Source organism: Impatiens glandulifera, chromosome 1 (assembly GCF_907164915.1).
Source record: "Impatiens glandulifera chromosome 1, dImpGla2.1, whole genome shotgun sequence".
Lineage (NCBI taxonomy): Eukaryota > Viridiplantae > Streptophyta > Magnoliopsida > Ericales > Balsaminaceae > Impatiens > Impatiens glandulifera.
The window spans coordinates 105,364,896-105,378,939 of record NC_061862.1 but is presented as its reverse complement, the minus strand read 5'-3'; the positions used below and the strand labels follow the sequence as shown (position 1 = coordinate 105,378,939).

The following is a 14,044-nucleotide window of genomic DNA, read 5'->3' as shown; positions in this document are numbered from 1 at the left end:
GCTGGAAGTCTTAGACATGATTCAAAGTCTTTTGTGGCTTAAGAATTTAAAACAAGGCTCTGATACTAGTTGTTGGGATCAGTGCTACCAATAGAGACTAGGGTCTGACTATTATTAGCAGCTTATGATAAATTCTTCGATAGTAATCATGTGAGGTATTATTATCTATTTCTATTTTTTGCAAATCCTCCAAACTCTTGAAACAGATTCAAGTACGAAAGTGTTCGTCGGATTTGAAGCTTGAGACAACTAAATGTAATGGAAAAAAGTAAGAACGCCAGGGGTTTTATGGATGTTCGGAGATAAAACTCCTATGTCACCCCTTCTTCCACAACCGGAAGGATATCTACTCAATACTTTGAAACAAATACAGCTCACAAATCTAGCTAACTCTCTATTGAACAAAACAATCTTTGTTCAACTTACATCATTGAAGTTTCTCACAAAAAAGACAGTATGTGATTACAATATATTTTAGCTAGATAGTAAGAGAGATGCTTGATATCGAAAACTTTCTTTTGTCGAATATGTGAAGCGGTGAGATCATGCGCTTCGACCGTTGTCCTTTGGCTACCATATATAGTTGATATACACCAACGGTCGAATATTCTTTGAGGACACGTGGAATATGTCCGTTGGATGACCGCCTATAGTACGAGACTACATCAGGCTCTGAATAATTTGATCGTGGGCGTACTGAATGAGTAGTGCGCTGAATATCTTCTAATCTTGTCTTGTACTGGAAATATGGTTGAGTGATATTTGCATATGTGGCATTCACTCATTGATGGAATTAGCTGGCTTATCAGACTGCTAAAAGAAGTGGAGCAAGCAGCTACTTGATCATGGGTAAATGGATGCTTCCTTTAGACAGCTGCTAAAACAAGGCATTAGACGTTCTTCTTCAGACTCCATCTGAAGGAGTTAGACTTCGTCTAACTACGTATCCCTTCAGACCTCGTCTGAAGGAGTTAGACCTCGTCTAACTACGTATCCCTTCAGACCTTGTCTAAAGGAGTTAGACCTCTCTAACTACGTATCCCTTCAGACATCGTCTAACTATGTATCTCTTCAGACCTCGTCTAAAGGAGTTAGACCTTGTCTAACTATGTATCTCTTCAGACCTCATCTGAAGGTGTTAGACCTCGTCTAACTACGTATCCCTTCAGACCTCGTCTGAAGGAGTTAGAGCTCGTCCAACTACATATCCCTTCAAACCTCGTCTGAAGGAGTTAGACCTCGTATAATTACGCTTCCCTTCAGACCTCGTCTGAAGGAGTTAGACCTTGTCTAAGTACGCTTCCCTCGTCTGAAGGAGTTAGACTTCATCTAACTACGCTTCCCTTCAGACTCCGTCTAAAGAAGTTAGACCCCGTCTAACTACGCTTCCCTTCAAACCTCGTCTGAAGGAGTTAGACTTCGTCTAACTACGTAAGACGTCTAAGATAACATGCTTTATACCGCGTCTAATGTAGCGCTGTCTTATATTTGTTCCTGCACAAAACAAATAGATCACTCATCTTTATTCACAACTAAGTTTAACATAGATCATCAAAATAATGTCAGCATTAAATAAACTTAATTTCTAGTTTATTTTAGTCAAAATAATTTGACCCAACATGGACCTTTAAATGTATGAACTATTAGTGGTGCTCTTTACTTTGTAACATTTATTGATGTTCATTCCAAAAAACTTTGGATTTATGCTTTGAAAACTAAAGATGAAGTTTTAAAGAAGTTTAAGAAATTTCATGCTTTTGTTGAAAGAGAGACTAAAAAAAGATCAAGTGCATTCGTAGTGATAATGGTAGTGAGTATTGTGGTCCATTTTATGCATACTACAAACAATATGGGATTAAATGTCAGAAGTCACCTATAAAGATTCCTGAGTTAAATGGCCTTGCAAAAATGATGAACATGACAATTGTTTAGATGATTAGATGCTTGCTTCATAAACAAAGTTTTCCCCAATATTTTGGGGGTGAATCATTACACACGGTGGTAAATGTTATTAATGTGAGTCCTACAGTTGTGTTTGGACGGTGAAGTTCCAAATAAGGTATGGACAAATAAACATGTTTCTTATTATCACCTACGAGTATTTGGATGTAGGTTATTTGTTCACATTTCAAAGGATGAAAGATCAAAGTTAGATGTGAAGAGCCGTGAGTGCATCTTCCTAGGTTATGGCCAAGATGATTTTGACTACAGAATGTATGATTTAGTTGCAAAGAATCTTGTCAAAAGTCGTTATGTTATCTTATTTGAAGATGAGACTATTGAGGAAAGTCATAAAGTTAAAGACGATGAGCTTAAGGGAAATGTGAGTTGATAAATTTAGATAAAGTTTATTTATATGATTCACCTATTTAAACCAAAAATTGTTTGCAAGAGGATGATGTTGAGGGTGAACATGATGTTCACATGGAGAATGATAGTATCGAGCAAGATGAATTACATACAATTCCACTTATACGATCTACGAGAGATCGACAACCTTCAACTAGATATTATCACAATGAATATATGTTGGTGAGGGATGAGGGAGAGATAGAGTCATATGAAGAGAATATTGATAACGAACAATGGGTTGATATTATGAAAGCTTAGATTGAATCTTTACATGACAATCATACATTTGAGTTGGTAGAATTACCAAAAGAAAAGAAAGCTTTGAAAAATTAGTGGGTGTATAGACTAAAGCAAGATGAGCATACTTCAGCTCCATGACACAAAGTTCATTTGGTTGTCAAAGGATTTAGTCAAATAAATGGTATTGATTTTGATGAAATATTTTCTCTTATTGTTAAAATGACTTCAATTAGAGTTATCTTGAGTATGGTAACTAGTCTTGATTTAGAAGTTGAACAAATGGACGTGAAGACAAATTTTCTTCACGGTGATTTAGAATAAGAGATTTACATGGATCAACCTGATAGGTTTAAAGTCAAGGATAAATATAATTATGTTTGCAGATTGAAGAAAAACTTGTATGACTTGAAACACGCTCCACGATAATGGTACAAGAAATTTGAGTTATTCATGAAGGAACGCGGCTATATGAAGACTACTTCCGACCATTGTGTGTTTGTGGAAAAGTTCTCTCTTAATGACTTTTTTATTCTCTTACTTTATCTGAATGACATGCTTATTGTTGGTTAAAGTGTTGTGAGTATTAATAGGTTAAAACAATACTTTTGGGAGTCATTTGCGATGAAAGATCTAGGACCACTGAATCAGATTCTTGGAATCAGAATCATTCGTGATAGAAAGACAAAGAAATTATGGTTGTCTCAAAAATGATATATTAAAAAAGTTTTGTAGAAATTCAATATGGAGAAGATCAATAGTGTAGCCACACCTCTAAAGGCACATTTTAAATTGAGCTTTGAACTTTGTCCTTCAAACGATGATGAGAAAGAAGATATGAAGAATATTCCTTATGGTTCTGATGTTGGAAGTCTTATATATGACATGTTTAACACAAGGCCAAATATAGTTAATGTTGTTGGTACTATGAGTACGTTCTTTTCCAATCTAGGAAAAAATATTGGGAAGTTGTCAAGTGAATATTGAGATATCTTCGAGGTACATCAAGTTTGAGACTTTGCCTTAAAAAATAAAGTTTGTATTTACTTGGTTATACTGACTCTGATATGTCAAGTGCTGTTAATTCGAGAAAATATACTTATTATTTTATTACTTTTACAGGGGATGTTACTTGTTAATTCAGGCTTCAAAATAATTTTGCGTTGTCAACTGCTAAAGCTGAACTTATTGCAACAATTGAATCTTGTAAAGAATTAATTTGTGTTAAAACATTAATATCTCTGTTAGAAAAATTAAGTAAGTTAATTTTAACCCGGCCAAATAACTTAATTAGGTACAACTCAAGCCGCAACAGACCGGTTGAAGCTCTTGCTTCAACAATCCGGTCATGATCAAGAAAGGTCGGTTGAACCTCTCTAACTGGATCGGCTGAAAGCAAAAACGTCATTATCCGGTTGGCTCAAAATATCGAGGATCATAAAGTTAAACGGAAAACAATGTCAAATGATGAATCTGTGAAGATGACGTAATATGATATCTCTTGGAAACATGCAAGAAGAAAGATCCGGACCAGAAGCATGCAACGAAAGCAATGATGACTATTTATCTAAGTTAGTAAGCAACATTAGATTCAGGCGGCTGGTCTAATACATGTCTGTCAAATGTCCAAAATGGCAAGGCGTGCACGCAACCTCTCTGAACCGGCACGGTTTCCAGCGACCAATCTCCTGGAGAGAGAGAAGATGACCATTGTCATCATTTCACTATAAAAAGAAGTCGAAGCGTCTCCAAAAGTAGAGAGAGCAACAGTGAAAAAGAAATCTTACGCGCGACCTTGAATAGTGATTGAAATTTCTGAAATTGTCTTGTATTCTGTGTAGTTACAAATCTGTAAAAGTGTATTACAAATATTGTGTGAGTATTATAAAGTGAACGACGAGCAGTAAATAAGACTCGATCGTATTGTGTTGGTGAATATTCCTTAGTGAATATCCTTCTCACTGTTTGAGAAGAAGGGGTGACGTAGGAGAGTTTGCTCCGAATATCCATAAAATTTTGTCTCGTGTTCTTCATTTCTTTCTCTTTATCTTTCCGGCTTACTACCATCAACCTAACCGAAACATCTAAGTATCTCAACTGAACCTAAATATCATTAACTTAACCGAACCGGTTATCTCCTTAAACTGACTCCTTTTAAACACCTTCCAAACTTAATTGTGTGAGTTGCTTCAGATTGGAACGGACATTTCCGCACCTGAACCCGGTTCAGGAGTCTGTGACAATATGTGTAGTGTTAAGAGTGGTTCTAGTCTTTAACCGGATTAGTTCCATTTTGTGTTGTTGTTGTAAGTGATTACCGATCAGCTGGACCCCGGTCCCCTATCGGCCATCCCGATCCTAACAATCTCAACTTGATTTTATGCAGGATAAATATATGCCTTTTGTAATAGTTATAGTGGGATTTACCTTGCGAAAAACTCAATATTTCATTCTAAATCGAAGCACATTGATGTGATGTATCATTGGATACGAGATGTACTAGATTAAAGTTACTAGTTTTAGAGAAAGTGCATTCGTTATACCTTGTGAGACAGAATCACTAATAAGATGTGAAGTATCATTTGTATTCCTAACAACATGTGCTTAGCACATTTCCCTTAAAATAGTTTCACTATATCCCATTGTGCTAGAGTTTATCGTGGATGGCTGTCTCACAAGGTATAATGAATGTATTAGTGATTCAAAATTAGAATCACTACGCAACAAACTTGACAACTTACCTGAATATGTTATCGAGTTTCAACATAAATACATCGAGTCAAGAACTCGAAGAACACTCAAGAAAATATCATTCAAATTATAAAGAGATAATGAGATTAATTAAGAAAAGATATGAAATATTTTGAAGAGTTCCAACATGAGGTATTTATATACCTATAAATTAAATCATCACAATAAATTAATTTATCAATCTAACAATTAATAACATTCTTAGACTCTTGTCATTTATAGACTCTTAATATTCAATCTTATCCATTGACATTCGATCTTATCTATTGGCACCGGAAATTCACGTTAATTTGGTGTGCATTTATATTTATTTGGATTAAATTTTATTTAATTTTATTTACTTAAATTCTTATTTCATTTAATTAATGCAATTAGTTTAAAATTTTAAGAGATAAGACCACTATAAATTAATGCAATTAGTTTAAAATTTCAAGAAATAAACCATATAAGATAAGACCACTCTTTATATAGGTAGTTTGAAATTGAGATGATCTATTTGAAATATTATTGCATCAATAGAAATTTAAGTCTCGAATTTATGTCATTTTTATTAGATAGGACTCAAATTTTGAATTATACTGTATAGATCTCGAAGTATCAAAATTTTAATTATTTGAGTATTCGAGTTTTTTTTTAACAGACAAAACAGTCATATTTCATATTTTAATGTATCATTTTTATTTTTTAATTAATTTGTCACGTTTGTAAGTGAAATGATATTTATAAAAGTTGTGGACATATTTTTTTTTGAAATGAGGTATTTTTTGAGATCTCTATACTTTATTTTATTAAAAGTGATTTTGATGACTAAAAATGAAATGAAGTTTGAAAATTGGGTCTTCAATTTATTCAAAGAAGGAGATAAATCTTCTAAGATTAGAAGAAAAAACAAATTAATATTTGAATCTCAAATTTGTTTAGAAAAAAAATGTATATGCCTATATTAGAGTAAGAAGATAAATATTTGTTCCAAGATGAATTGAATTTGCTAAGATAAGTAAACCACTTTCAAGAAATGAAAATTAGGATTTATGAGTTCTTTGGTTAATAAATTTATTTTCAGTATATTAATTTGATTATCTATACGAGGAAAGAATCACATATTTATATTTATGTCGGATCCATTTTCTCTCTGTTCACTTTCTTATTTTCACTCTCTATTATAATAATAATTATAATATTATATATTTTTTCTTTTATAATTATATTACATATTTTTTTTATAATTAAAATAATAATATTTTAATTTATTTATTAAAATAAATTATTTCAATTATTTAAATAATATTAAATAATTATTTAAAATAAAATAAAATAAAAAATTTATAATAATTACAATAACTAATAATAATAATCATTTTTATATAATTAATTTTAAATACTATATATTAATAATAAAATCATAATAAATCAATTAAAATATAAAAACTTAAAAATAAAAAAAAATTATATAAAAAAAAATTAATTAAAAAATTAAATATGAAATATTTTAATAAAATTATTAAAAACATTTATACCATGTTATAATATATTTTATTAAATATTATTTATGTTTTGAAAGATAATTTTTTTATTTATTGTAATTAGTAAAAAAAATTGAATCATTTATCTTTTTTTGTTACATAAGTATTTTATTTTTGAAAAAAAAATATATTTAGTATGATAAAATATTAGTTATTAATAGGCACACTAAAATATTTTATATATTTTAAACAATTATATTATAAAATTAAAAATATTTTATATTTTTAATTAAATAAAATATAATAAAAAAATAAATTTAAAATATTAATAAAAAAATTATATTAATAATATTTCTAATAAATTTAAATATTATCTATGAGAATGGAATAATTAATACTTATAACCAAACTATTAAATAATTTTATTAGTAATTATTTATAAATATTATATATCCAAATTTTGAAAAAATTATACTAACAATTTTGATATCATATCTTACCAAAAATAGATATTTTTAATATTTTAAAATATATTATTTTTAATATACTTTAAATATCAATAATTTTAGATATCAATCACGTTTTTGTTATTAGATATTTGATGTGCTTATATTAATTTAATTTTATTTATTTTATGAAAAAATAAATTATTTAAAATTTTATTTATTTAAGTTATTGTGTATTTTGTTTAAAATTTAAATCAATAAAAATATTTTAATAAAAATAATATATTGATTTCATATAAAAGATCATGATAACTTTCCACAAATCTAAGTAATTTGTTTTTTCGGATCTTGATCAAACATGAAAACGCAATAAGAAAAACAAAATATTTACCCTAGCAAAGCTCTGACAAAACCTTTCTGAACCATATAGAAGTCTAAAAGTACGACAATCTCTATTTATGAACAAACAAAACACATAAAAATTAAGCAAGAAACAGATCTATTGATGAACAGTTAAACAAAAGTATAAGGATAAGAGAAGAAGATCTTAATTGCTATTTACAGAAGGAGGAGGATTGGGAACAGAACGAGCAGGGTTTGAGAAAGGGAGATTTCTAATTATTAAAAATCGAACTCTTCTCGGCAACGGTAGAGGGATTTCGTTGAAGAGATGCTCTACCATTCTCGCCACCACCATCGTGTATTCCTCCAATAACTCCGTCATCATAGCCAAAAGTATCATTATATTTCTCTCTTTCTTTCTTTCGGAACAGATTAGACGATGAAGATGATATCTGCACCGAAGAATCGACTTTTTATAATGGAAAATAATAAATAAATAAAAGAGGATTGTAATTTTAATATTATTTTATTTTATTCTCAATTTATTTTACCATATCTTCATGCTTTTAATTTTTTTTTTAAAGTAGAAAGAGAGAGGAGAGATTATAAAGTTATAATAATTAAATATTTTTTGCCTTTAATTTTTAGATGAAATTGTTTTTAAAGGGAAATTTGAAGAAATAACACTTAAAAAGGCCTTAAATGAGTGTCATCTCATTATTATTTTTAATGCGATGGTAACAATTTTATTTTATTTTGGACGAAAATGCACCAGTTGCGTTGCATGACTCAATTTTTTATTTGCAAAATCGTTCAAAAACATTAAAAAGGTCAACAACGCTTTTTTTTAAGCGCTGCACTTTCCGTCTTTTTGATTTTTGAGGGTCATTTCCTCAAATTTAACGTTTTTAAAAGCTTAATAAAATATATTTTTAATTTTTTTATAATATAATTCAGATTTTAATAGTTAATTATTATTTTAATATTGGACACTTTTATTTTTACTTAAAAAAACAAAATAATTTTATATTTATTGAAATTAAGGTTATTTGAATCATTCATTTAATTCAAATAAAAATGGATATATATAAATTCAAAACAAATTTTAATATATTTTTTAATAATTAGGGTTTGAATTGATCAAATGAGATGATTAATTAAAAAATAAATAAAAGATTAAATTTATTAATAATTTATTCAAATAAATTGAATCATATTTATTTTTATTGATTTAAATTTTAAATAAAAATATATTCTAATAATTAATTCTTAAAAAATTATCGGTAGAAGTGTTTTTTTTCAAACAATACAAGATTTTAAATAAATTCAAAATTTTAATTATCTTATTTTTTTTATACAGGATTTTATTATTGCTTTGAAACTGTCATTTGTTTGATTCTGCGGCGGTGGCACCCATCCTTTTGTGGCTCTATGTTTGAACGTTAAAATAAACAGTATTCGAATTACAAAATTGCCACTAGGCACAGTTTTGTTTGTTTATAAAAATATTAGAATAAAAATATATTATTTAAAACAAAAGATATTTTAAGATTTTATTTTATAATTTAAATCATTTAATTAAAAGTATTTACAAAGAAATAAATCATTTAATTAAAAGTATATAATAAAAAATAAATAAATTATATTTTTAAATCAAAATTTATTTCAAAAATATCATACAATTATAAACTTTAATTTAATACGTTTTAAATATTTCATATGATATGATTTGTTTAAAATTATTCCTTCTACATTTAATTTTGTTTAACTTAAATCCTTTTCATCAGTCACCTAATAATTTTTTCAGCTTTATTTTCAAACACACTCATAGCACAGATGCTTTGTTTCATTTTCATACAGTAAACTAAGATGATAAATAGGTTATTTGATCATCAATTCCTCCATATTTAGACTATAATTATTTTAAATTGGATGCATACGGAAAAAGATGGACTTCTTAGTCTATAACATTGTTATTAAAATTGGAGTAAATTATCAACATAGTCGTTTGAGAAGTTATCTAAACACGATAAGACATTTGCAGTAGCACTTAATTGATCAAATTAACGGAGTTATACAATTTTAAATGAATTTAGATTTATAAGAAGTAAACTTAAACAAAATAAAATGTAAATATATCAATTTTAAAGAAGATAATGTAACTCAATTAAATTAAATGTAAACATTATACTTATAATTCAAAAATAAATTATTAATATTTTAACTGATAATTTGAATAAAAATAAAAGATAGATTCTTTCATAAATTTTAAATTAATTCTTATATTAATTTTTAAAAGTTTATGTATATGATTCTTGACTATTTTATAGCTTAAATGAAATATATTATTTGTTTGTTTTTTTATTTATTTAATATGGTATGTCATTTATTTGAACTGTCTTTCTTCCAGTTTTTAAACTTTTATTTTTTAATAAGTTTTATAAATTATTTTTTGTACAGATTTTTTTAGAAACTATTATATTAAAAGTTTTAAAAATTAAAAAATAAATGATTTTTTTTCATAATTATTAATTAAATTTTTGTTTAATAATAATATTTTATAATAAAACTCAATGTAATTCTTTTTCAAAATTAAGGTCCTAAATTATTTATTTTTGGTTGCCTTTGGATCTACTCCAAAGTTCAAATCCATTGATTTGTGTCATCTACTTAATATTGGCCCTCAATCAAACAAGCCATAAGGAAATGCATTAAATTATGTGGCGCCAAGGCAAGTGTCAAGTTTCCAGTGTGCCGCCGCCGTGGCGGTATCGCCGTTCCACGTGGGCTCCTACAACATTTTTGGATTCTTGTTTTTATGTTCTCTTTCTCTCTCAAATTTTCCTTTCTCATTTATCCTTATCTACTAATATTTTGTCCTGCCTATTTTGTTTTTATTAATTATTTTTATTTATTTATTTTATTATTATTATTATTATTTTTTTTTTTATTTTTTTTTTGTTAGAAGTGTCCATCAAATTTACTTATTTTAAAAAAAACCTAAATAAATTTATTTATTTTAATTAAATAAATTTACTATCTCTATTTTATTTTTATAAAATTTAAATATAAAATTTAAATATAAATTTATTATAATAATTTAATTTATTAAAAATTCAAATAACTTAAAATTTTTTAATTAATTGTTTTTTAAAAGCTTCCTAAGGCATCAATCCAGATACAAACAAACAAGATTTAAACATAAAACATTATGAACTTTTAACCATTTTCTAAGTTAAAACAATTGTTAAAGTTGTAAGGGTTAATTAGTCTTCTAATTTACAGAAGGAGCAGACAATATTAATTGCACAAGATTTAAAGGAGAGACTATATGCATAGAAAACTTGTATAAAGGCTTTGTTCTGGTTTGGTTATTTAAATAATTCAATTTATTTAAATATTATTTTATTTTCCTCTTATTAATTAAATTACTCTCTTCATTACCTAAAATACTAAAATACCATATATTTTAAATTATTTATTATTTTATTATTATATATCAATATTCTTTAAATAATTTTATCAAAAATATTCTCAACTACTCAAAATCATCGTCTATCATTATTTATTTCCCCTTATAAATTATTATATAAACCCCAATTCCAACTAGACCATATAGTACTACACTTTTCTTCTTTGAACTTAGACAATGAGTAACCCAACATATGGAAATCTTCTCAAATTTATCATTGTTTCTTCTTTACATTTTCAAAACCCTCATTTTGTAATTAGTAAATATTTGATCCTTGAGAAGAAAAAATATTATTCATTAACCCATTAAATTAAATTTATTTAAAAACAAATTAATATTTTTAAAATTATTGGTTAAAGGTCTTTATAGTTTTAAATTCAGTTTATTATATTAACTATTAGGTAGTTAATTAGTTGCATTTGTACTGTAAATATTAAAATATTATATTTAACGTATATAAGTTATTAAAAAAATTTAAATGTGTTAGTAAAATTAGAAACTTAATTTGAGGCATCATTCTCTATTTTGTATTATAATATTATAGAGTATGACATGTGAATATTTATAATTATATATATATATATATATATATATATTAATTATTTGTACATGATAAAAAAATTATATATAATTTGTATTGAAGTCTCTCCCTAATTTTTTTCATATCATAAGAGAACTTAAAATAAATCTTACATTTACATATGATGTCGCAAATAAGATTCAGGTATGTTGTAGATGTTCCGCAACATATGACCTTACATAACTTTAATGTCGTGAACGGTTAGTATTATTGTATTTAAATTACATAAATATATTAAAAAAATGCAATGTTACAAATAAATAAAATAAACTTAATATATACGAATAATGAAATCACCGAATAAAAGATGATCTGAGGTTCTCCTCCCCTAATGTCAACGTTAATAATCGAATCAGAAAGGACTATCAACGTTGGCTTTAGGGGAAGATCGCCATTGTTAAAAATACAAAACTTTTAACGTCCAAATCTTTAACGTCGACGGTTTTGGTCGTCGACGTTAATAAATATTAGAGTCAGTATTAAGACTTTTAACGACGGTAAGTGTCGTCTCTACTGGTATAATTTCCACTAGTGATATATGTTTAGAGAAAATTGTATATGTAAATTAATGTAAAGAGAAATTTCATTTATTTTATATTTCTATTTTAATTTAAGTAGAATATAATAAAATATAAAATAATTTATTTGAAAATGATCAATGTCTATCTTCACCATCACTCGATCAAACGAGAAAGTTTGAAAAGGTAAATACTCACCATAGATGTGTGATCATTTCCCCTACTCACATAGCTCGTCCCATTAGTTATGGAGATAGAATTCGGCCGGGCAAATAGAGATTATTAATGACTTTTGTCCTAAACTTATCTAGCCACTTGTTTGGCTTATGTCGGCTATAAATAAGACCTCCAGTTGAAGACAAAGAGAAGAAGTTACACCCCAAGCCTTCAATCCTCTTCTACACGAAACCGCCACTAAAACATTTCTTCAAACTTTTTAGTTTGTGAGAAACTTTAAATCTTGGTTCTAGCTCAGATAAAAGTTATAAAAACTCTCCATGAATGATTTTTAATTCACTTTAAGTTATTATTAATGTTGCAATTCATGTTATGAATACAAATTAAACTTTAGAGAATTGATTTCACGTGTTATTCAAAATGCATGATTATCTAATTTCTTGATTGGAATTTGATTCTAAGATAATTTACAAGCTATTTAGCGAAATGAAATTGAATTAATCAACTTAAATCCGAAATCCCCAAATTTGATTTAAAAATCTCAAAAAATTAAATTTCTATTCTTGAGCTCTAGCTCAAAAATAGCGATTCAATAGGCTTTCCAACAATTTGTATATGATGTTGGGAACGTTTTGAAACTAATAGTGATTTGATCATGTCTCAATCAAAATCAATATTTTCTTAGAAACTCTTGAAATTCGATTTTAAAATTAATGAAAAGGTTAAACGGGTTGATTTTAATTGAATAGTTTTGGTTCTAATAAGCTTAAGGAAGCTTTCTATATGTCTCTAATCTATATATATATATATATATATATATATATATATATATATATATATATATATATATATATATATATATATATATAATGATGCTTAATTTTCAAAGAGTCCGGATTGTCGGGTCGAGACATGTGGTTAATTTGGATATATATGAAAGTAAATGAATATTTGGGTCGAATTGTGGTTTACCCGCCAATAAACTTAAAATGGTTAAAAATAAAATTAAAAATGTTATAGGTATGTTTCGAACTTGCAACCTAACAAAATAAATATAACTCTTTAACTAACTAGACTAATAATACTTTATATTCTAAATTTAACACCAAATTTGATGAGCGTGAGACGTTTCAACTTTTTAACTAACTAATATATATATATATATATATATATATATATATATATATATATATATATATATATATATATATATATATAATGATGCTTAATTTTCAAAGTATTCAGATTGCCGGGTCGAGTGTGAGAGTAAATTAAAAATGCTATCACATTTTAATTATAATTTTTTTTCTCGATTTTTATATCATTAACCGTGCAAATGCACAAGCTACATGCTAGTTTGAATTGAAACACTAAAATAAAGAAAATCATTTTTCAGCCAAAATATGATTTTGGTCGGACTATGTTAAAACTATTCTAAGTGAAGAAATGAAACTTCCTATGTAATCAATTTTGACATTAGAAGCCTCAAGCGAAAATAATGTGTGAGGTTAAAGGTTGAAGACTAGCACCAACTCAACAAAAACTCAGCCCTTACACTTGAGTCCAGCATGTGTCGCGCATAGGGGTAAGCATAATTTGGGTTTACCCAAACCCAACCCTAACCTAACCCAAACCCAAAATATTAATTTGGGTTGGTTAATATGGGTTGGGTTGAGTATGGGTTAGGTTAAATATGGGTTGAGTTT

At 27.2% G+C, this 14,044-nt stretch overlaps 1 protein-coding gene across 1 annotated transcript; it reads right to left on the bottom strand.

Moving 5' to 3' along the window:
• Positions 1-7,689: 7,689 nt before the first annotated feature.
• LOC124918922 lies at positions 7,690-7,991 on the bottom strand. The gene has a single exon (XM_047458994.1). It carries the CDS (start codon positions 7,989-7,991, stop codon positions 7,797-7,799), a length of 195 nt encoding a protein of 64 aa, XP_047314950.1. The 3' UTR covers positions 7,690-7,796.
• Positions 7,992-14,044: the final 6,053 nt, after the last annotated feature.